General features: G+C 41.6%; 2 protein-coding genes across 7 annotated transcripts in view; one reads left to right on the forward strand and one right to left on the reverse strand.

Moving 5' to 3' along the window:
- PIGX (phosphatidylinositol glycan anchor biosynthesis class X) overlaps positions 1 to 2,028 on the reverse strand; it is a 34,515-nt gene extending 32,487 nt beyond the window's left edge. The window contains exon 1 of one of the 3 annotated variants that reach the window (XM_067034308.1): positions 1,726 to 2,028. The gene's annotated coding sequence lies outside the window, so the exon portion shown is untranslated. The remainder of the gene's footprint in view (positions 1 to 1,725) is intronic. The other 2 variants (XM_067034312.1, XM_067034309.1) reach the window with 2 other exon arrangements.
- Positions 1,726 to 8,522, forward strand: CEP19 (centrosomal protein 19). 4 transcript variants are annotated; one of them, XM_059065254.2, is made up of 3 exons: positions 1,726 to 2,376; positions 7,080 to 7,279; positions 7,900 to 8,522. In XM_059065254.2, the coding sequence occupies exons 2-3, from the start codon at positions 7,150 to 7,152 to the stop codon at positions 8,259 to 8,261; spliced, it is 492 nt and encodes a 163-aa protein (XP_058921237.1). In that variant the 5' UTR covers positions 1,726 to 2,376; positions 7,080 to 7,149; the 3' UTR covers positions 8,262 to 8,522. The 4 variants fall into 4 exon arrangements, with proteins under 4 accessions (XP_058921237.1, XP_066890408.1, XP_058921236.1 ...); XM_067034307.1 differs by having other exon boundaries at positions 1,726 to 2,366; XM_059065253.2 differs by having other exon boundaries at positions 1,726 to 2,244.
- Positions 8,523 to 23,663: the final 15,141 nt, after the last annotated feature.

The following is a 23,663-nucleotide window of genomic DNA, read 5'->3' on the forward strand; positions in this document are numbered from 1 at the left end:
GGCTTTCACATGTATTTTAACTTTCACAGTCTAGCTAAACAGGCAGGCAAAATTATTGCCATTTGTACACAGGAGGAAACTCTGACTTATAAACAGTTACTGTCTAGGTCACACAACTAGGTAAGTAACTGATTAGAAACAAGATCTGCCCAACTTTTAAAGCCTAAGGCATTTCCACTCTCCTAGCTATTTAAAGAAATCCTTAATTGTTTTGCAGAAGCACATATCATCTTTTCCCAAGCAACTTACAGAATATCTCTTGCATAAATCCAGATATTTCTTTAATGTTTAATTTTAATAGAGGTGGGGGTAAGGGTTTATATCTGCCTATAAATTAATTAGAAAAAAGGTCAGATTAATAGGCTTAAAGTCTATCAGGATATACACTAGAGAATAGTAAATTTCATTCATCTTGGGATAGTAGAAAAGCTAATTTACAAACAGTATTGCAAATACTAGATTATTTATGATTTTTAAGGCAAAGGTACCATTTTCTTTATTTTTAAAAAATATTTATTTAGCTGCATCGGGTCTTAGTTGTGGCACACGGGACCTTCGTTGTGCCATGCAGGAACTTGCCTCGCGTCGCGTGGGTTTCTCTCTAGTTGTGGTGCACGGGCTCAGTAGTTGCAGCACGGGGGATTAGTTGCCCCGGGGCATGTGGGATCTTAGTTCCCTAACGAGGGATCCAACCCAAGTCCCCTGCATTGGAAGGTGGATTCTTAACCACCGGACCACCAGGGAAGTCCCCAAAGGTACCATTTTCAAAGTGAATTTCTTGCATCTGAATGCACCTTCAAGATTTTTCCTCTTAAATATTACCTAACTTGGTTATTGCGGCCTGAACTGGCTCTGAAAATGGACCTCTTTTTATTTTATTTATTTATTTATTTATTTATTTATTTATTTATTTATTTTTGCAGTACGCGGGCCTCTCACTGCTGTGGCCTCTCCCGTTGCGGAGCACAGGCTCTGGACGCGCAGGCTCAGCGGCCATGGCTCACGGGCCCAGCCGCTCCGCGGCACGTGGAATCCTCCCGGACCGGGGCACGAACCCGTGTCCCCTGCATCAGCAGGCGGACTCCCAACCACTGCGCCACCAGGGAAGCCCTGACCTCTTTTTAATCACAAAATGCCAGTGCTGGAAGAGCACAGCACTTCTGCACACGGACTCGGGCCCAAAGAAGTGAATCAACTCGCTTGCCCAGCCCTGAGTCATAAAGAAACCCCAGCCCCATCTAGTCCATTATCAAAAATGTTTGTAAAACGAAATTAGTCTTCCTCCCCTTTCCACGTCCCCCGAGGACAACACACACTATGTATTCTAGATTGGGGTTCTCACACCTCATAGGGCACTTAGGCTTTGCTGGCTCCGCAGTGGTCAGAAGCTACACGCATTCCAAAAGCATCCCAAGACGCTTCACGGCTGTACTTTACAATATTTTAGTAATAGTGCGGCCAGTCCCTCCTCAGAAAGACAAAGCCCGACTCTCCAGAGAACCAGGAGCAGCCACAAAGCAATGAAGAGGGGGGACGGGGCGAGGGGAGTAGCAGGAAGCTTGCGGCCTTTGTTTTTAACCTCCGGCAGCTCACCCTACAGTTCTAGGGTCGCAAGAAGTACCTTTGTAAAGCGCGGAAGGGAGAGTACTGGGGAGCCTGGAGAGCTCCCCACCCTCTCGGCCCTAAACCCCGCCCTCACCCCTGAAGCCCCGCCCTTCCCCTTACCAGCGTCGGTGGGGGTGGTGTTGAAGGCTATGTCCGGCGAGCAGGTGAATCCAGCCGCCTCCCAGAGGAGTAGCCAGGCAACCGCCCGGACGGCCACGTCCGGGGGAGCCAGGACGCCGGAGAACGCGCGCCCCAAGAGAGCGCACGGGGACAAAATGCGGTCGGAGGAACCTGCACACGCCTCACACCGCTCCTAGAGCGCGCTGTCACGGAGTTAGAGACCGGGACGGAAGACTCAATGCGCGCACGCCAGCGGTCCAGCCGTTACCCTGCTCCCCGCATCCCCGGCCCCCGAAAGTTCCGGCGTCAAGGAGGCCGCGGTCCCGCCCACTCATCGCCCCTCCCCTCGCACTCCCTCTCGGGGGCGGAGCGAGGAGCGGCGCAAGCGCCGTGACGTGTGCCAGAGCAGTTGCTCTAGGGACCGCGGACCGCTCCGCGGGACCCCAGCCTGACTCTGATCCCTGCGCGGTGTCGGGGGAACAGCCTAGCCCAGCTCCCGGCGTCCACCTCCACTTCCAGGTATTTGCCGATGCGGGCCTCCTGACGGGGAATTCACCCCACAGTCACGGCTGCGGAGCTGTGGCTGTCGCCTCTTTCTGCAGCGCCAGGCTGTGCCTGGCCTCAAAGTCAAGTGCTCCTAGGTGCGCTACGGTTAGTGGAAACACCCCCTCACGGAGATTTTAGACGTTGACCTGCAGAAAATGCATTTTCTGTACTTCTCTATGGTTAAGAAAGTCAGTCTTGCACTAGTGGGGGCGTGGATAGGGAGAGGATCGTCTACCTAATGGCAAAATCCGTACACTTTAGGTGCTGTGGGGTTGCTTGGCAAGATTATGCAGGTCACTGATCCTTGAGGAGAAAAGTATTAATGTCTAGGAACAAGTACTGGGTAAATGTGTCGTCTGTCTTCATGAATTGAATATGTAAGCAGAGCTGGAGAGTATCCAATGCAGATTGGAACAGAACTGAGGGCTCTAGGATGGATGTCTTAAAGAGGAAAGATGTCAGAAGATACTACCTAAAACTGAAGATAGCAGTATAAGCATGCTGTTAAGAAATATGGAGATAAATTTTGGAAGAAACATTTAAAAGAATTGAAACTCGTTACCTATGGAGAGGGGAAGGGGGGAGCACAACAGTTTTTTGTTATAAGCCTCATAGAATTATGTTACATTTTAAACAGAATACAAACATTAATAAAAATAAAAGTTTAGTGTTAAAAAGAGTGTAGTCATAAAACTACATTATTGAGCATCACTTGCATATATCATTTATTAATACAGCCATTCGATTGAGTGTATGGAATTTGTATTGTGCTCAGTAGGATCTTATAGAAAGTTTACTAACAGAACAAATTTTAGTAAGGTGAACTGGGAGTAGTATTTGTTTAAAAAAAAAAAGAAGAAAGAAGAGGTGGAGTGGGATCATGGCATCAGATCAGAGGCAGAGCACAATAATTTGATAACACAGTTCTTTATATATTGGGTTGGCCAAAAAGTTCCCTTGGTTTTTAAGTAAAAATAAAAGACACATTTTTCAAAAAAAATATTTATTTATTTCGGCTGCATCAGGTCTTCACTGAGGCACGCAGGCGCTCTTAGTTGCTACATGCGGACTCCTAGTTACGGCATGCATGCAGGATCAGGAGCGCAGGGTCTTACCCACTGGACCACAGGGGAAGTCCCACATTTTTCATTTTTCATTTTTACCAAGAACTTTATTGAACAACGTATTCACCGTTTTGTTTCACTACTTTCTGCCACTTTTCAGGCAACTCAATAATTCCATCTTCCCAAAACTTTTTATCTTTTTGAGCAAAGAACTGTTCTAGGTGCCTTTTACAGTCTTCCAGATAATTGAAATTTTTTCCATTAAGAGAATTTTGTAAAGACCGAAATAAATGGAAATCCGAAGGTGCAATGTCTGGTGAATAAGTTGGATGAATCAGAACTTCCCAGCCAAGCTGTAACAGTTTTTTCCTGGTCATCAAAGAAACATAAAGTCTTGCGTTATCCTGATGGAAGATTATGCGTTTTCTGTTGACTAATTCCGGATGCTTTTTGTCGAGTGCTGCTTTGAGTTGGTCTAATTGGGAGCAGTACTTGTTGGAATTAATCGTTTGGTTTTGCGGAAGGAGCTCATAATAGAGGATTCCCTTCCAATCCCATCATGTACACAGCATCACCTTGTTTGGATGAAGACCGGCCTTTGGCGTGGTTGGTGGTGGTTCATTTCGCTTGCCCCACCATCTCTTCCATTCCACGTTATTGTACAGTATCCACTTTTCATCGCCCATCACAATTTGTTTTAAAAATGGAACGTTTTCATTACGTTTCGGTAGAGAATCGTATTCGGAAATACGGTCAAGGTTTTTTTTTCGCTTAACTTACGTGGAACCCAAACATCAAAGCGATAAACATAACCAAGCTGGTGCAAATGACTTTCAGTGCTTGATTTGGATATTTTGAGCATGTCGGCTACCTCCTGCATGGTATAACGCTGATTGTTCTCAACTAATGTCTCGATTTGATGGCTATCAACTTCAACTGGTGTACCCGACCGTGGAGCATCATCCAGCAAGAAATCTCCAGCACGAAACTTGGCAAACCAGTTTTGACACGTTCAGTCAGTCATAGCACCTTCTCCATACACTGCACAAATCTTTTTTTGCGTTTCAGTTGTGTTTTTACCTTTCTTGAAATAATAAAGCATAATACGCTGAAAATGTTGCTTTTCCCCCCTATTTTCTATATTAAAACGGCTACACAAAAATTCACCAATTTAATGCACACTGATATGACAGCTGTCACAATACAATCTAACAAAACTGTTTCAAATGAAGTTAAAGACAACTAAGCGCTACTAGAGCCAACTTATGGAACAAACGAACTTTTTAGCCAACAGTATGATCCATTTCCTAAGAGTAAAAATTCTCACATCCAATAGGAAGGGGTGAATAATATAGATTACAGTATATGCATAGGCCAAAACATTTGCAGTCATAAAAATTTGCGTTTCAGAAAGACACTTAATGGCAAAATTACATAGGTTGTTAAATTTAAAAGGCAGGACTTAAAAAATAATGAAATAATGCCATTTGCAGCTACATGATGGACCTAGAGAGTATCATACTATGTGAAGTAAGTCAGAAAGAGAAAGACAAATACCATATGATATCACTTATATGTGGAACCTAAAATATGACACAAGTGAACTTATCTACAAAACAGAAACAGACTCACAGACATAGAGAACGGACTTGTGGTTGCCACGGGGGAGGGGTCGTAGGAGAGGGATGGATTGGGAGTTTGGGATCAGCAGATGTAAACTATCATATATAGAATGGATAAACAAGGTCCTACTGTGTAGTATAGGGAACTATATTCAATATCCTGTGATAAACCATAATGGAAAAGCATATGAAAAAGAATATATGTATTTATATTTATTACGGAATCACTTTGCTGTATAGCATAAATTAGCACAACATTGTGAGTCAACTATACTTCCATAAAATAAAATTTTGTAGGGCTTCCCTGGTGGCGCAGTGGTTGAGAATCCGCCTGCCCATGCAGGGGACACGGGTTCGTGCCCCGGTCTGGGAAGATCCCACATGCCGCAGAGCGGCTGGGCCTGTGAGCCATGGCCGCTGAGCCTGCGCGTCCGGAGCCTGTGCTCCGCAACGGGAGAGGCCACAACAGTGAGGCCCGCATACCACAAAAAAAAAAAAAATAAATAAAATAAAATAAAATTTTGTAAAAATTTAAAAGGTAGGAAACAGTATGTATGATATAAAAACATACTATAGATAAAAAACAAACCAAAAAACACCAAACACAAACAAACAAACAAAAAACTATGCCTAGAAAGACTGGAAGGAATCAGGAATGATTATTTTGTATGTTTCTTCCTCCCCCTTCCCCACTCCCATCCCAGTTTTATACAATGGACATGTATTAAGTAACCATGTTCCTAGTGATTCTCTAACAGAACTGAATTTATGAAGATGTCATCCCTATGCTGCTTTACCTCCAGGTTCTTTGACATTTGCAAATCTTTCTGAGAATATCATAGTCACATCTAAAGCAGTCCCTATAATTAAGTATATTTTGGCATTGAGAGCAGAGAGGGGAAGAGGGAATGGAAAGTATTAACCTTTAAAATGGTTGTTTCAAATACCGTATGCTAACACGCATATATGGAATCTTAAAAAACAGTACTGATGAACCTAGTGGCAGGGCAGGAATAAAGACGCAGACATAGAGAACAGACTTGAGGACACAGCGGGGGAAGGGGAAGCTGGATGAAGTGAGAGAATAGCACTGACCTATATACACTACCAAATGTAAAATGGATGGATAGTGGGAAGCAGCCACATAGCACAGGGAGATCAGCTTGGTGCTTTGTGACCACCTAGAGGGGTGGGATAGGGAGGGTGGGAGGGAGACACAAGAGGGAGAGGATATGGGGATATATATATACACGTATAGCTGATTCACTTTGTGATACAGCAGAAACTAATACATTGTAAAACAATTATCCTCCAATAAAGATTAAAAAATAATAAATAAATAAAACGACTGTTTCTTGTAACTGAAAAAACGTCATGTAGTGAGATAAACAAGTTGAAATAAAAGCCATGTAAGCTTTATTGCCTCAAATATGTGGAGGCTGATTCTGCCTTTTTTGATCAGACTTCTAAACTGTGAACACTTAGAGGATGTACAGGGGCTGTGTCTTCAATTAACACATTGAATTAAACAATGGAATACCTACTACAGTCCAGGTATTGTGCTGGGGATATTGTGGTGAACAGTGGATATGTTGCCTGCCCTCATGGAGCATATAGAATAAAAGGAAAAGAAAAGTGATAAAGTAAGTAGTTACAAAAAACTCAATGAGTAGAATGATTGGGGAAGTACAAAGGAGAGAAGTCTGGTCTAGTGAACCCCTCAGGACATAATGTGTAAGATTAAAAAACTCTTAGTACCTTGATATAGAGGGTGCTTGTACATACTTGTTTAATTGGTAAACAAAAAAGATCCTGTAAGTTGATTCTTGGGCTGACTCAGAGGTTCATATACAATCTTTGATTAAGAGTACAGTACACGAAGAGATCCAAACTGAACTGCATTTCTAGGTTCATGTGTGAAAATATCTACACCCCTCAATGAACCAGGGATTCTATAGACTAAAGATAACCTGGGGCCAAACTGAACTTTCCAGGTAGCTCTTGAAATACGGAGCTTGAGCTGACTATGCATCTCCAGAACTGGAGTAGATTCAGATCTGCTGGGGAGGAAAAGTAGAGGAGAATGTGATTTATCCAACACTTAATTTTTTTCCCCCTTTAGCAGGAAGTCATTATGCGACTAACACATTTTCATCAGATTTCCTCTGATTTACCGTGAAGTGTATGTGAGAATGATGTGCACTGCCAAGAAATGTGGAATTAGGTTCCAGCCTCCGGCTGTTATCTTAATCTATGAGAATGAAATGAAGGGGAAAAGTCGCCAGCGCATCATGCCTGTCCGAAACTTCTCAAAGTACTCAGGTATCTTATGTTTTATCTTGCCTCCTACCTTAAATATTCACTGAGTCAGTTTATAAGAACGATTTGAGTCTCATGTAATGGAATGACATGGCCTTCAGAGTTAGACCGACCAAGGTTCAAGTCATGACTGTCAGGGTAGTTGTGAAATCTTGGCTAAATTACTTAATCTTAGTGAGCATCAGTTTCCTAATCTGTAAAAGGAAATTGATAATCCCACCCTTTGAGATCTGCAGTGTGGGTTAAATGAGATAACATTATTCAGTAATATTAATTCCCTTCTCTCCCTCCAAATGTGTTTTTTATTTGTAATCTTGATATTTTCTTGGTACGAGTACTAATATCTAAAGCTGTAATACTACTTTTTCTTCTCAGATGTTTTCTCCAGTTGAAAGTATTTAACATCTCCTCAAAGTGATTTTAAGTTACAGAAATAAAAAATATATCCCTCCTTCCCCCATCACACTCAAAGCCGTATATAAAGAAATAGTTCTGTAAAATAGTTCATTCCCAAAAGCCAGTTAGCTACTTGACTATAATGACAGGTAATGGTTTCAGTAACTTGTGGTACCTTAATAGTCTGTGCTGTTGCGTGTGGTATAATAGTTTTGTTTCTCTCCTAGATTGCAGCAGAGCTGCTGAACAATTAAAGAATAATCCACGACACAAGGGTTACCTGGAACAGGTATCCCTGAAGCAACTAGAGAAGTTATTCAGTTTTTTACGAGGTTACTTGTGGGGGCAGAGTTTGGCAGAAACAATGGAACAAATTCAGCAGGAAACAACCATTGATCCTGAGGAAGACCTGAACAAACTAGATGACAAGGAACTTGCCAAAAGGAAGAGCATCATGGATGAACTTTTTGAGAAAAATCAGAAGAAGAAGGATGATCCAAATTTTGTTTATGACATTGAAGTGGAATTCCCTCAGGATGAACAACTACAGTCCTGTGGCTGGGACACAGAGTCAGCTGACGAGTCCTGATAACCAAAAACTAAAAAAAAAAAAAAATTATCAGGTAGTAGAAAATCCATGTTTATACAAGACCATAGATTGGTTGTAGAAAAATCTGTAAAGAACACTATGCATATTGGGTCACGTTTGGATTGACCATGTTACTTTTCAAAACCAAGATATGTAGAGCATCTACTATGTAGGTGCATATGGAATATAGGGAAAACAGAATATAGGAATCTGCCTTTAAGGAGCTTACAGTCTAATTGGAAGATACTGTCAAAAGCTTATGAAAAGGGCTTCCCTGGTGGCGCAGTGGTTGAGAGTCCGCCTGCCAATGCAGGGGTACACGGGTTCGTGCCCCGGTCCGGGAAGATCCCACGTGCCGCGGAGCGGCTGGGCCCGTGAGCCATGGCTGCGGAGCCTGTGCTCCGCAACGGGAGAGGCCACTACAGTGAGAGGCCCGTATACCGAAAAAAAAAAAAAAAAGCTTATGAAAAGCTAGTTTAATGGTATTAGGCAGCATTAGATCCAAATGCTTGATAAAGGCTAGAGAGGATCAGAACCTAGATTACAGTAGGGTAGAATAGTCAGGGAGGACTTTGTCCATGAGTGGCAAGATGGTGCTTCGCCTGGCCCTTGAAATGGTAGTATTTGGATAGAAGCTTATATAGGATTCCAGATTAAACTGGGAGGAAAAAAAGGAGGATGTTGCAGGGATTGGTAAAGAGATAGGAATTAGAACATTTTATTTGAGGAACAGTAAGCAAATTATAGTTTGATAAGATCAGAGAGCATATATGGTTGCCAGGGGATTATCCTTTATGCATTGTCTTTATATCTATTTAACTCTGGAGTAGAAGAGTACCCCTCCAGAATGCCCTGCAGCTTCAAGTGGATGTAATCTTATGGATAGTAGGGGAATTCTGCCCCATTCCCTTGCCCCAGTATCAGGAAATATGTACTAAAGACATTCTGAAACCCTGAACCTCTTCCCATAAATAAGAGGTTTGTTTGTAAAATGGGAAATCTACCCATAATAAATGAACATATGTATGGCCAGTTTAGGCCTATTCATGAGTTTGTATCTCCAAAGAGAAGATCTTTGTTGAACAAGATTATATATGTACAGATATATCTTTCTTCATATTAGAATATCATTTAATTGGTAGAAATCCTGTTTTCTGCAAGGAAATTAATACCCATTAAATAAAGCTATAAAAGTTATTCATTCTAGGGCTTCCCTGGTGGCGCAGTGGTTGAGAATCCGCCTGCCGATGCAGGGGACACGGTTTTGTGCCCCGGTCCGGGAAGATCCCACATGCCGCGGAGCAGCTGGGCCCGTGAGCCATGGCTGCTGAGCCTGCGCGTCCGGAGCCTGTGCTCCACAATGGGAGAGGCCACAACAGTGAGGGGCCCGCGTAACGCAAAAAAAAAAAAAAAAAAAAGTTACTCATTCTTTCTACCTGTCCATCCCTACTCTGTTTACCATTAAAAGCCTCATTAAAGAGGTCATTCTTATAGTGATATCACCAAGGACTTAAGATGGCCATGTCTCAAATGTATATTTGTCAAAGGTAGCAAACCAATTTTCAGAACTGGAGATCCTTCCATAACTACATACTATTTCACTGTATAGATGTAGATGATATATTTTAAAAATTGACCTTAGGCTGTTTTCCCCTTTCACTATTACAAGCAATAGCACAGTAAATAACCTTGTACATTCCCTATTTTGCTGAACTAAAAATGACGCCTGGAGGGGAATTGCTGGGTATGTGCATCCTGAATTTTAATAGATATTGCTAGATTGTCCTCCAAAGAGTTTCATTCATTCATTCAGTAATGTACTTAATAAGCACCTACAACATGCTGAGCCTGTACTTTTCTAGAGTCTGGGGATGCAGCAGTGTGCACAACAAAGTCCTTGCCTTTACAAGGTTTACGGTCTGCTTGGAGGGGAGACACAATAAATATACATAGAATGATGTCATATGATAAGTGCTCAGTTCAAAACAGGGTAAAAAGACAATGATGGTATGGGCGCCACTATTCCTCTCACTGTTGTGGCCTCTCCCTTTGCGGAGCACAGGCTCCGGACGCGCAGGCTCAGCGGCCACGGCTCACGGGCCCAGCCACTCCGCGGCATATAGGATCCTCCCAGGCCGGGGCACGAACCCGCGTCCCCTGCATTGGCAGGCGGATTCTCAACCACTGCGCCACCAGGGAAGCCTGGGCGCCACTATTTTTGATAGACCTTCAACGAAGGCCTCACTGAAGAGGTGACATTTGAGCAAAGGCCTGAAGGAGGTAAGGAAAAATTGATGTGCATTTCAGGGGTAGCAGAGAATGATAAATGCATAGGCCCCCAGGGCTGGAGTGTGCTTGGTATATTTGAGGAAGAGTAAAGTGGCCGATGTGGCTAATACAGATTGAGCAAAAGAAAAATGGTAGGAGATGACGTTGGAGTGTATTTTACCAACACACGGTACTTACCATGAAGGTTGTAGCAATTTAAACTATGAGAAATACGTGAGTACCTGTTTTCCCCACATGCTCATTGACAGTTATCAAACTTGATCTTTGTCAATTTTATAATTTAAAAATGGTATCTCATAGTTTTAATTTGTGTGTCTTTTCTTATGAGTGAGACTGAGCATCTTCACTTTTTATGAAATAAGTCATCTTTTTATGAAATAAAAAATGTTAAGTCCTTCACTCAGTTTTCTGTTGGGTTACTTGTCTTTTTCTTATGGATTTGTAAAAAGTTATTTATTAAGGAAAATAGTTCTTGGTTTATGATATGAGTTGCAAATATTTCCACCTTGTCATCTGTTTTTTGACTTTGTTTATGATACTTTTTCCAAGTCTAATTAATGAGTATTTTTCTCTATGCTTCTGCATTTTTGTGTCATATTTAGAGAGGATTTTTCACTCCAGACTTTTTGTTTTAATTCCATGATTTTTTTCTATACAGGAATTAATTTTGCTGTAAAATATGAGATTACTTTTTTCCAGATGCCCATCCCACTGTCCTAATACCACTATTGAATTACCTATCTTTCCCTACACTGACTTGAAATGCATCCTTTATCGTATACGAACTTTCCATATGTATCAAAATAATTATCTTTTGAGTATGTTAATGTCATCTGCCCCACATTTCCCAATCCATGTTTTGGGTTTTTTTTTAATGTTTATCGAGTACATCTATGTTCACTAAATTAAGAGCTATAGAAAGATACAAAATGGGCCATAACTTTCGCCTTTGAGTTGTTAACATAGTTCATTCAGCCAAAGCAACAAAACTAACATGTGCAATAGAGGTACTGACTAACTAGAGCAGAAGGGGGTGATCATATGAGCTGAGTAGCTATTGTGTTTTTTCCTCCGTGTATCTTGTTCAAAGCTAATTCTTCTGCTGAACTCTTTTAAGTGTTTTTTTTCTATTATAGAATTAATACATATTCACTGTTCATTATCTTAAATTTTTAGGCAAATACCAGAGTGTAAAAGTGAAATGGGAATATTTCCCCTTACCTTCTCTCAATTTCCACTCTGCAGAGAAATTAGCTTCCCTAGAGGGCTCTGGATTCCATCTTCTCTTATGACCCGGCTTTATCAATTATTCTTTCTCTCTCTCTGCCCCTGTCTTTCTCATTTTCAGCTTCATTCTCTGCTGGCTTTCTCTGCAGTCTGTCAACGTATGTAAGGCTCCACCATACTAAAACAAGAAAACACATCGCCTTGTCTTTCTTTACCTAATATGGCATCTAACCAAATTTTAGCTCATTTAGTTTGTTAGATAAATCTAACCACCATCCTCCCCTCTCCCTCCCAATCCTACCCCATCCCCTTTACAGCTGATCTGGCTCTAATCCAAGTGTAGAGATGTATGCTCAAGCTATGAAGCTCAATACTTTGAGAGCTGCCCTGAATATTCAATTTGGCCCTGGGTTATCCTCAGTCTGTTGGATCCCTAGAATCTCTGGTTCATTGAGTGGTGAAGGTTTGTTCACTGTGAACCTGGAAATGCAATTCAGTTTGGACCTCTTAGTGTACTGTACTCTTAACTAAAGATTGTATGAGAATCCCTGGATCAGCCCAAGAATTGACCTAAAGGGTTTTTTTTCTATTTCCCAGGTGAGCAGGTATGACTCAAGCACCCTGTATGTCAAAGTACTGTGAGTGGTCACTGTAAACATTATGTCCTGAGAAGTTCATCAGATCTGTCCCCTTGTACTTTGGGGACTATTTTATTCAGCAGGTTTTTTGTAATTATTTAATCACCTATCTAATATTTTGACAAAAGCAGTGGGTGAAAATTGAGGAAAGGCAAGTAGGTCTCTATTAATGTTCAAAGATGAATCTTGAAGGGAGTAATTAGGATGGAAGTTGCAGGATATTAAAAAGGAAATAGAAGATCATACACCTATATGAAAAAACTAAAACTATACAACTTTTAGGAGAAAATAAAAGAGAAAATCTTTATGACCTTGGTGTTTTAGCCAGATCAGGCTACTATAACAAAATAGTATAAACTGGGTGGACTATAAAAAAAACAGAAATTTATTTCTCATAGTTCTGGAGACTGGAAGTCCAAGATCAGGGTGCCAGCATGGTCAGTTTCTGGTGAGAACCCTCTTCCAGGTTGCAGACTATCAACTTCTGGTTGTATCCTCACATGGTGGAGAACAGAGAAGAGCAAACAAGCTCTCCTCTGACTTTTTTTTTTTAAATAAATTTATTTATTTATTTATTTTTGGCTGTGTTGGGTCTTCACTGCTGCATGCGGGCTCTCTCTAGTTGCAGCGAGCGGGGCCTACTCTTCATTGTGGTACCCTGACTTCTCATTGTGGTGGCTTCTCTTGTTGCGGAGCATGGGCTCTAGGCATGCAGGCTTCAGTAGTTGTGGCTCGTGGGCTCAGTAGTTGCGGTTTGTGGGCTCTAGAGCACAGGCTCAGTAGTTGTAGCACACGGACTTCGTTGCTCCGTGGCATGTGGGATCTTCCTGGACCAGGGCTCGAACCCATGTCCTCTTCATTGTCAGGCAGATTCTTAACAACTGTGCCATCAGGGAAGTCCCCTCTTCTGACTCTTTTAAGGGCACTAATCCCATTCATGAGAGCGTCACCCTCATGATTTCATCTAATCCTAATCACCTCCCAAAGTCCCCACCTCCTAATACCATCACATTGAGGGGTAGAGTTTCAACAAATTAATTTGGGAAGAGCAAGATACATTCAGTCCATAACACTTAGGTTAGGCAAAGAGGTCTTAGAATTGACACCAAAAGTATGATCTATAGAAGAAAAAAAAATGTTATATTGGACTTCATCAAAAATTTTAAATTTTATACTTCAAAGACAACATTGAGAACAGAAAAAATCAATCCACAGACTGAGAAAAATATCTGCAGATCATATATCTGAAAAAGAACTTGTGTCCAGCATATATAAATAACTCTTACAAGTCAATAATAAGAAAAACAACCCAGTTTTTAAATGAGCAAAAGATTTGCCTAGACATTTCACCAAAATCATTGATTTTGTGCACTTAAAAACAAGTGAATTTTGTGGTATATATACTGAGGTATATAAGTTATACCTCAATAAAGCTGTTTAAAAAATAGGAAATAGAATAGAATCAACATCTACAGGTCATTTGTTCTAAGAACGAACAAGAAGTGTCAAACATATGCACAAAACCTCTTCAAACCCACGTAGAGATGGAGATTGAAGAAGATTGGAGAAGGGATGGAATAAATGCATTCATTCAATAAACACTTTTTGAGTATTTATTCTGTGGAGGCTCCCAAGGCGTCTGGAAAGGGACAGCTTTAAAGGAAAGGGAAAGTTCATGCAACTCAATATCAAAAAAAAAACCCAAGCAAACAACCCAATAAAAGAAATGGGCAGGGGCTTCCCTTGTGGCGCAGTGGTTGGGAGTCCGCCTGCCGATGCAGGGGACACGGGTTCGAGCCCTTGTCTGGGAAGATCCCACATGCCGCGGAGCGGCTGGGCCCGTGAGCCGTGGCCGCTGAGCCTGTGCGTCCGGAGCCTGTGCTCCACAACGGGAGAGGCCACAACAATGAGAGTCCCGCCTAGCACACAAAAAAAAAAAAAGAAAAGAAAAAAGAAATGGGCAGAAGATCTAAATAGACATTTCTCCAAAGAAGACATACAAATGACCAAAAAGCACATGAAAAGCTGAATATCACTAATTGTTAGAGAAATGTAAATCAAAACTACAATGAGGTATCACCTCACACCAGTCAGAATGGCCATCATCAAAAAGTCTACAAATAGGGACTTCCCTGGTGGTACAGTGGTTAGGAATCCACCTGCCAATGCAGGGGACACGGGTTCGAGCCCTGGTCCGGAAGATCCCGCATACTGCAGAGCAACTAAGCCTGTGCGCCACAACTACTGACCCTGTGCTCTAGAGCCCTCGAGCCACAACTACTGAGCCCGTGTGCCACAACTGCTGAAGCCCGTGCACCTAGAGCCCATGCTCCCCAACAAGAGAAGCCACTTCAAAGAAGCCCCTGCACCGCAATGAAGAGTAGCCCCCGCTCGCTGCAAGTAGAGAAAGCCCGCGTGCAGCAACGAAGACCCAACACAGCCAAAAATAAATAAATAAATAAAATTTTTTTAAAAGTGTACAAATAATAAAGGCTGGAGAGGGTGTGGAACAAAGGGAACCCTCCTGCATTGCTGGTGGGAATATAATTGGTGCAGCCACTATGGAGAACAGTATGGAGATTCCTTAAAAAACTGAAAATAGAATTACTATATGACCCAGCAATCCCACTACTGGGCATATACCCAGAGAAAACCATAATTCAAAAAGACACATGCACCCCAATGTTCATTGCAGCACTATTTACAATAGCCAGGACATGGAAGCAACCTAAATGTCCATCACAGAGGAATAGGTAAAGAAGATGTGGTACGTATATACCATGGAGTATTAGCCATAAAAAAGAACGAAATATTGCCATTTGCAGCAACATGGATGGACCTAGAGATTGTCATACTGAGTGAAGTAAGTCAGAGAAAGACAAACATCGTATGATACCACTTATATGTGGAATCCTAAAAAATGGTACAAATGAACTTATCTACAAAACAGAAATAGAGTCACAGATGTAGAAAACAAGCTTATGGTTACCAGGGGGGAAAGCAAGGTGGCTGGGGAGGGATAAATTGTGAGGTTGGGATTGACATATACACACTACTATATATAAAATAGATAACTAACAAGGACCTACTGTATAGCACAGGGAACTCTACTCAATACTTTGTGATGATCTATATGGGAAAAGAATCTAAAAAACAGTGGATATATGTATATGCATAACTGATTCACTTTGCTATACACCTGAAACTAACACATAACTGTAAATCAACTATACTCCAATAAAATTTTATAAAAAAATAAAGGAAAGGGAAGAATAAGAGAGAAGGCTGATGATAGGCCAGTTATGATGTCAGGGGCAGGTTCATGATTTCAGTCTTCTTTTTTTGTTGTTTTAATTAATTAATTTTTGGCTGTGTTGGATCTTCGTACCTGCACGCAGGTTTTCTCTAGTTGTGGCGAGTGGTGGAGGATACTCTTCATTGTGGTGTGCGGGCTTCTAATTGCAGTGGCTTCTCTTGTTGTGGAGCATGGGCTCTAGGCGCACGGATTTCGGTAGTTGCAGCACATGGGCTCAGTAGTTGTGGCACACGGGCTTAGTTGCTCTGCGGCATGTGGGATCTTCCCGGACCAGGGCTTGAACCCATGTCCCCTGCATTGGTAGGCAGATTCTTAACCACTGCGCCACCAGGAAAGTCCAGTCTTCTTCTTAATGAGCCAGGCAGAGCCATCAAATTATAGTGAGACTGAGGAGAAGCCGGGGTAAGAGTGAGTAGTTAAAGGGAAAATGAAAGGCGAGCATGTCAATGAAAAAAATTAATACATAGTCCATCTAAGAAAGAAATGGAAAATTTTATTCGAATGAAACAGAGTGTTATAACCCAGGAGGCAGTCTCACAGAGAGCTCTGAGAACTGTTCAAAAGAGGTAAGGGGATTTTGGTGAAAGAGATATGCACAACCAAGCACACATCTCAGTAGAAGGTTGCTACTGGCCATGGGGAATATACATCTTAGTTAATGGTTTTAGTGCTTTTCTAAGTATGGGAAGATGCAAGAATCCGGGTTTACAAAAAATTTCTCCTGAAAATGTCTATCTGAGGGCCAGTTCTGTCAGTTTTCCCAGAGCACAGAGTGCCTCATCCTGATCTTTCACCCTGAATTCATTTCAGGGTGTATTGTAGGTCAGTGACTGCAGCAGTTAAGGACTTGATTCTTGAACTCAATGGTGGGCAACGTTTTCTTTCTTTCTTTTCTTTCTTTCTTTCTTTCTTTCTTTCTTTCTTTCTTTCTTTCTTTCTTTCTTTCTTTCTTTCTTTCTTTCTTTTATTTTGGCTGCACTGGGTCTTCCTGGCAGCAGGCAGGCTCTCTAGTTGCGGCACGCAAAGAGTGGGCTCAGTAGTTGCAGGGTGCAGGCTTAGTTGTAGTATGTGGGATCTTAGTTTCCCGACCAGGGATCGAAGCCAGACCCCCTGCATTGGGAGCGCGGAGTCCTAACCACTGGACCACCAGGGAGGTCTCAACATTCTTTGTTTATTGATCACTTCCCTTTCGATCTTAATTTCGACCAAGGTTTGGGAGGCATTTGGTGACCAATTTGTTCCAGAGCACTAGGAATGCTCATTCCCAGGTCAGGCAAGGATTTCAATGACAGGCCACTCAATGTGCTATTACCGGACTATGCCCTGTTAACAGAAGCCAAAAGCCTCTGGATTGCCTGTCTTACTAGTCTGTTATGGTCCAGGAAATGGTTCCCTCTTGTTGCTTCTTCCCGTATCTAGAGTTACACTATTACAATCATTGGTCTTATAGGAGTATATATTTGGTCAATCATTTCAGGTCACTTAGGAGTCATTAATTTTATCTGAGGCTCAGTCACATATTTGGTAATGCAAGAAATAATAATCTTGTAAAATAGGCAGAATACAAGTAATACAGCTAGTAACATTAATAAGGTCATAAGTAAGTATTTAAGCTAAGGACCTCCATGAAGTGTGGCCCAGTATCTCCCCAGGTTGTCTGACCAGTCTGTTCTGCACCAATCACTATCTTTTTAAAAAATATATTTATTTATTTATATTTATTGAAGTATGGTTGATTTATAATGTGGTAATTTCGGGTTTACAGCAAAGTGATTCAGTTACACACACACACATATATATATTCTTTTGTAGATTCTTTTCACATATAGGTTATTACAAAATATTGAGTATAGGTCCCTGACCAATCATTATTTTTTAAAACTTAATTAATTAATTTTATTTTTGGCTGCATTGGGTCTTCGTTGCCTCTCACAGGCTTTCTCTAGTTGCAGCGAGCGGGGGCTACTCTGTTGTGGTGCATGGGCTTCTCATTGTGGTGGCTTCTCCTGTTGTGGAGCATGGGCCCTAGGCGCACAGGTTTCAGTAGTTGTGGCTCGCAGGCTCTAGAGCACAGACTCAATAGTTGTGGTGCACAGGCTTAGTTCCCCCGTGGCATGTGGGATTTTAGTTCCCCAACCAGGGCTTGAACCCATGTCCCCTGCATTGGCAGGTGGATTCTTAACCACTGCACCACCAGGGAAGTCCCTGAAAAATTTTATGCTTAAATTTTTCTTATCTTGCCTTAAAATGTGATTTTTATTTCATTAAGAAGAAGGAGAGGATTTCCCTGGTAGTCCAGCAGTAAAGAATCCACCTTCCAATGCAGGGGACATGAGTTCAAGCCCTGGTTGGGGAACTAAAATCCCACATGCCACGGAGGAACTAAGCCCACGCATGGCAAACTACTGAGCTTGTGCGCCTCAACTAGAGAGCCTGTGTGCCACAAACTACAGAGCCCACGCGCTCTGGAGCCCGCAAGCCACAACTAGAGAGAAAAAACCTGCAGGCCACAACTAGAGAGAAGTCTGTGCACCACAACAAAGAGCCTAAGTGCCACAATGAGAGATCCCGCCTGCCACAATGAAGATCCCACGTGCCGCAACTAAGACCTGACACAGCCAAAAATAGAAAGAAAGAAAGAAAGAAAGAAAGAAAGAAAGAAAGAAAGAAAGAAAGAAAGAAAGAAAGAAAGAAAGAAAGAAAGAGGAAGGAAGGAAAGAGAAAGAAAGAAGGAAGGAAAGAAAAGAAAGAAAGAAAAGAAGGAAGGAAAGAAGGAAGGAAGGAAGAAGGAAAGAAAGAAAGAAGGAAAGAAAGCTAGAAAGAAAGGAGGAGATTTGTTCAGATGGAAGGATGAGGTTGGATGTGTTAACATAGATGGAGAAAGTAGACTGTGGGGAGTCAAATGAAAACCTACAACCCAGGGGTCACAAACTGAAAAGGATCTCCCCTACCCTCACCTCCTCTCTCGTAGAAACAAACTAACAAAGGAACTTCCCCTGGCCAAGTTTACAAGAGTGTTAACTGCTGAATGAACAATCAACCTTCAAGCTCAAAATTTTTAGCTTTTATGGCTATAAAATCCTCGCAGTGGTTCACCATTTCACACTGTAGCAGATACTGTTATATAGCAGATTACCTACTCAACATCCTTTCACTTCCTTCACTGCCTGCAGAGGCCCAATACTGTTTGTTCAGGTATAATTCCTCCCACATAAGTCTCAGATCTAGAGGCAAAGGCCGTTTGGTCTCAGCAAATCCCAGTAGTTCCATTTCATTGTGATTGGTTTAGAGATGGGCATGTTAACCAGTTCTAGCCAATGAGATGTGAAGGGGGATCTACAAGGACCTGTGAAATAGGTGTTCACTATTTTTGGAGAAAAGGTGTCTCCTCTGTTTCTCTGGACATGGTTGTATCTGAATGTGACACCTGGAAATACGGCAGTCATTTTGTGGCCAGCCTGAGGATGATGCTGATCATTAATGAGGGCAGAACAAAGAGAATCACAGAAAGATGGAGCCAGAGCCCTGGCATGCTGCACCTGGAGCCTGCCCTACCTTTGGACATTTTGTTACATGAAATAACAAATTTCCCCATTTTTAAGCCAATTTAAGCGGATGTTTTTTGCAGCCAAAAAACTCCTGTTAACAAAGGAACAAACCTCTTCCATTGGCCTCTTTCATTTCTGGACCCAGTATGGACAATGTGTGTTTTAAGGATAGACCCAGAGACCTCTGGGAAGAGACTGATACAGTGGATAGAGCAAAGCACAAGAGAGTGAGGAAGGCTAGGCAACTGGCAAGGGCAGTACAAAGCCGTGGACCTTGGACTCTAAGGCTGGGTGGAGTCCTGTGGAGCCAGGAGGAACTGAGTCAAATGGGAGGGGCTGAGCAATGAAAAGTACTAGAAAGGGTGGCATCAGAGGGCAGGTCTGGCAAGTTGTGACAGGTGAGCTTGGGAGAAAACAATAAAGCAATTCGGATAGAGAATGGATATTCTGAGTTAAGAGATCTTAGAAGTTTAGTAAGTCCTAGTGGTGATGACATCCAGCATCTGAATTTGACAGACCAAGACTGATAGAGAGGGAAATCCATAAAATCAAAAAAGTTATGGAGCCTCATGAAATTAAGGAGTCTGGAGGAGCAGTAGCCCAGATGCTGAAAGATCCTGGGAATACTGAATGATGAAGGGCAAAGGAAAGAAGAAACTCAGCCAGTTCCTAAAGTCATTTGGGTAGGTACGAAATGCTTACTATGGTTCTGGGCAACTGCATCAATAATTTGAAGAAGATAATGTAAAAGGATGGAATTAATATTACATGTTTAGGAAGAGGGAGAGAAAAGTTACAGAGGAGAAAATGATAAAAGATTAGAGGGTTTTTTTTTCTTTTAAGTCAGAAAAAAGTTCCTATATGTGTTCCACCAGAAGCAAAAAACAAACAACGAACAAAAACTTGGCAGTATCTGTTCAAGACAGGATTTTCTTTAAGCTGAATGAATGATCCTTGTTCCTAACCTAGATATGGACACCCTAATGCATGATTATGGATCCAGGAACTTTCAGTTTCTGGTAAGAACTCTTAGGTTAGCAAATTCCATTAGGGCTGCCATCTTGACCTTGTTAATAGTAGCATTACATAGTTGGGACAGCAAAATTACCATGTGCCTCTACACTTAAAAGGAAATCTTAACCAGAGCCAAGCAACTGTCATCACTATCATTAAATACTTGTTGATTCCACTGTTTGTTTCTCTTCCCTGTTATTAGATACTGGGTACTACATAATTTTCATGTTTTGGGTCTGATGGATTCTCCACCAACAAGAAACTTAAGAGGTATCCATTATGTCTGATAATGAACCATAATAAAATGGATAAATTCAAATCCTAATGTAATCCTCAAAGTTCATTTTAGCCAAAACCTTTAAACTCTTCTCTCACTTTCCCTCTTTGCCTCCACTCTACACCAAACACTTTCACCCTGAAATTAGAGTTATCAACTAATAACAAAAGAAGTTTTGTGAGATTTATGTTTTCTCTCTCATTATCCACTGTTCAACATTTGAAAAATACTAATACGGTCCAAAACAGGGAAAAGACTAACAGGAGAAATACATATAAACTTTATATTAATATATATATTTTTAAAACTTGTGTTATGAAAAATTATCCCTAACTTAAAATAGGGCAAAACATGAGGGCCACATGTCTTTTCAATATTATACTATAGCATTGTGTAGAAGCTTTTCCAAAGATTGCTTAATTTTCTAGGACAATGTATCTGTGTTTGACTTTGAGGTTTACTATTTGATTGGAACCCAGACACTGTTAACATGAAATTTTCTGTCCAGTAAAGAAGATAACATATAGGTTTACTTGCTTATAGGACATTAACCACTTTTGTATCTAACCTAGCAGTCTTATTCTAACATTCCTTTGTGAAAACCTATAAACACTTAGTCCTTCAAAATACTTTTGGAACCAGCTTTACCATCTTGTAGGTCCCCTTCATCAATGAGTTAATGAATCTTAGCATGTGTTCATTTTATATTGGTTATGAGAATTACGTTTTTTGTTATTTTTTTGTTGTTTTTTTTTTTTTTGTGGTACGCGGGCCTCTCACTGTTGTGGCCTCTCCCGTTGTGGAGCACAGGCTCCGGATGCACAGGCTCAGCGGCCACGGCTCACGGGCCCAGCCGCTCCGCGGCATGTGGGATCTTCCCGGACCGGGGCACGAACCCGTGTCCCCTGCATCGGCAGGCGGATTCTCCACCACTGCGCCACCAGGGAAGCCCGAGAATTACGTTTTTAAAATTTTGAAAATTATGCTTTGACACCTGATAGCCCTTATGATAAAAGGATTAACATCTTTTTAGACTTTGGAAGCATGCTTTTGATATAATGTGCTGACATTTTTTAAACTTTCAAATCTGACATTTCCACCTATGAGAGGAGCTAGGAACAGGAGGCAGGAAAGAGCCGAAAGCTTGAGGCAAAAGAGAAAGAGGCCAAGTTGAGGAGTTAGACAAATAAAGGACAATTGCCATATGAGAGGGCTCACGCCTCTTAGGGTCCCAGCAGGCCCAAGCAAGCAAGCGGTGTCACTATCTTTCTGACACCATCTCTGAGCAGGCCTACCCTAGCACTGCCAAGCTGACCATTGGGAACCCAGAGTGAGAGGCCTGGAATTGTCTTCAATATGCATAGCAAACGCATTGTGTATTTTATAGGCCCTCCCAGGCCACACCTTGGTTCTGCCATTACCCAAAGCCATAGTTTGGTCTTAGGGAACTGGGATGTCCAACTACTGCTGCTAAAATTAAAATTAACGCCCCCCCCCCCACTACCATCAGAGGGCAGTACATTTTAAAAAATTTTTCAAAAAGTGGCTTTGACCTGGCCCTGGAAGGATGTTAGTAGTATTTTCTTAAAATTTAAACAATGTGCCTAAATCTACATCCAGTGTGAGTTCAGAGTGAGTCTTGCTCAGCCTTGTACGTTGTTTTTAAATATTCTTTTTAAAATGCTAAGTTTTCTGTGTCATACTTAGATTCATTCATTTTAAACACTTAATATGTGCCGAGCACTATTCTAGGTAATAGGGATACAGAGGAGAACGAGGCAGACAGGACCCTGCTTTTACGGAGCTCACATTTCAGTGGGGAGAAATAAGTAAATAAGAAAAGTATCATGTGATCACAAATGCTGTGAAGATAAAGTAGGGTAATATAGGGAAAATCCTTCACTTAATCATCGCTTCCTCCTGCAGCATCTAAAAAGAGAAAAAAATTCTATCAGCCTGATAAAGCCACAAATGCAAATTCCAAGATCATGTAACTAAAACACCTGTATGACCAAGTCACATCTTATGGCATTATATGCTCAATGAGCTTTACTTTTAAAAATCCAGCTTCATCTTTTCCTAGCTGTTTCCAATTTTCATCCATTCCTATGCCTGACTTCATTTTCTTCAAAAGGTTAATGAGATGTCGCTCTAAGAAGAAGGACCCAGGAGTTAGTTTTTCTTGTTTCCACCTTTTGGAAATAAGCCTATTAGTCACAGCTGAGCCCAAACCTTCCTTTAAGACCACAGGGTGGAGCTTACGTAATTTGCATGTGTGAGTGCATGCGTAGAAGCAGCTGCATGCCCAGTAGTCACTGAGACTGATAACTGAGGAAGATCTTCATCTTCCTCCCTTCCCCTTAGTTTCCTCCTTTATAGAATGAAATATTAGTATCTGTTTTCACTGGGCCAGTGTAAAGATGAAAGATTAAATAAGAATGTACACAATAAGTGGAAGTTTAAAAAAGTGTTTCTCGCCTCCACCTACCCCCTAAGCTCCAGATATATGTTAGCAGTCTTCCAGATGTACAAAAGTAACACTAAAATTCAAGGCAACTAAGGCTGGGAAGTAATAGCCATTGAAAAACAGAATCAAGATTTTAAAATAGTTTTCATGACTGGACTGAAAACCAACAGGATGAAATTTTATGGAGCTAAAAGTCACGTCCAGCTCTTACATTAAGTAATGTCAACTGCAGGAGCAGAGAGGATGGAAAAGAATTCACTTAATAGCAATTAATGTGAAACAGAGGAGGTTTCGTAGACAGCAGATTCAGTACGAACAGACTGGAGAGTGGCTGCCAAGGAATCTAATGTAATCCCACACTGCACTGATTGAGGCTTAATGTCCAGATCAAGGGGAGGAATGGCCCTGATGCACACCACTCTGGCCAGATACTGTCTGGAGCCAAATTCTCCTTCAGGAGCCTTATCTTAAAGGGGACATGGACCAACTGGAGTATGTTCCGCAGGGAGTAACTACGTCACACCAGAATCTATTGGAAGACGTGATGAGGCTTTTGCCTGGAAAAGAGAAGATGGTCTTTATGAACATTTATTTAAAGACCTTTCATGTGGAAGTGGTCTTTATGA

This window comes from Kogia breviceps, chromosome 5, assembly GCF_026419965.1.
Source record: "Kogia breviceps isolate mKogBre1 chromosome 5, mKogBre1 haplotype 1, whole genome shotgun sequence".
Taxonomy (NCBI): Eukaryota; Metazoa; Chordata; class Mammalia; order Artiodactyla; family Physeteridae; genus Kogia; species Kogia breviceps.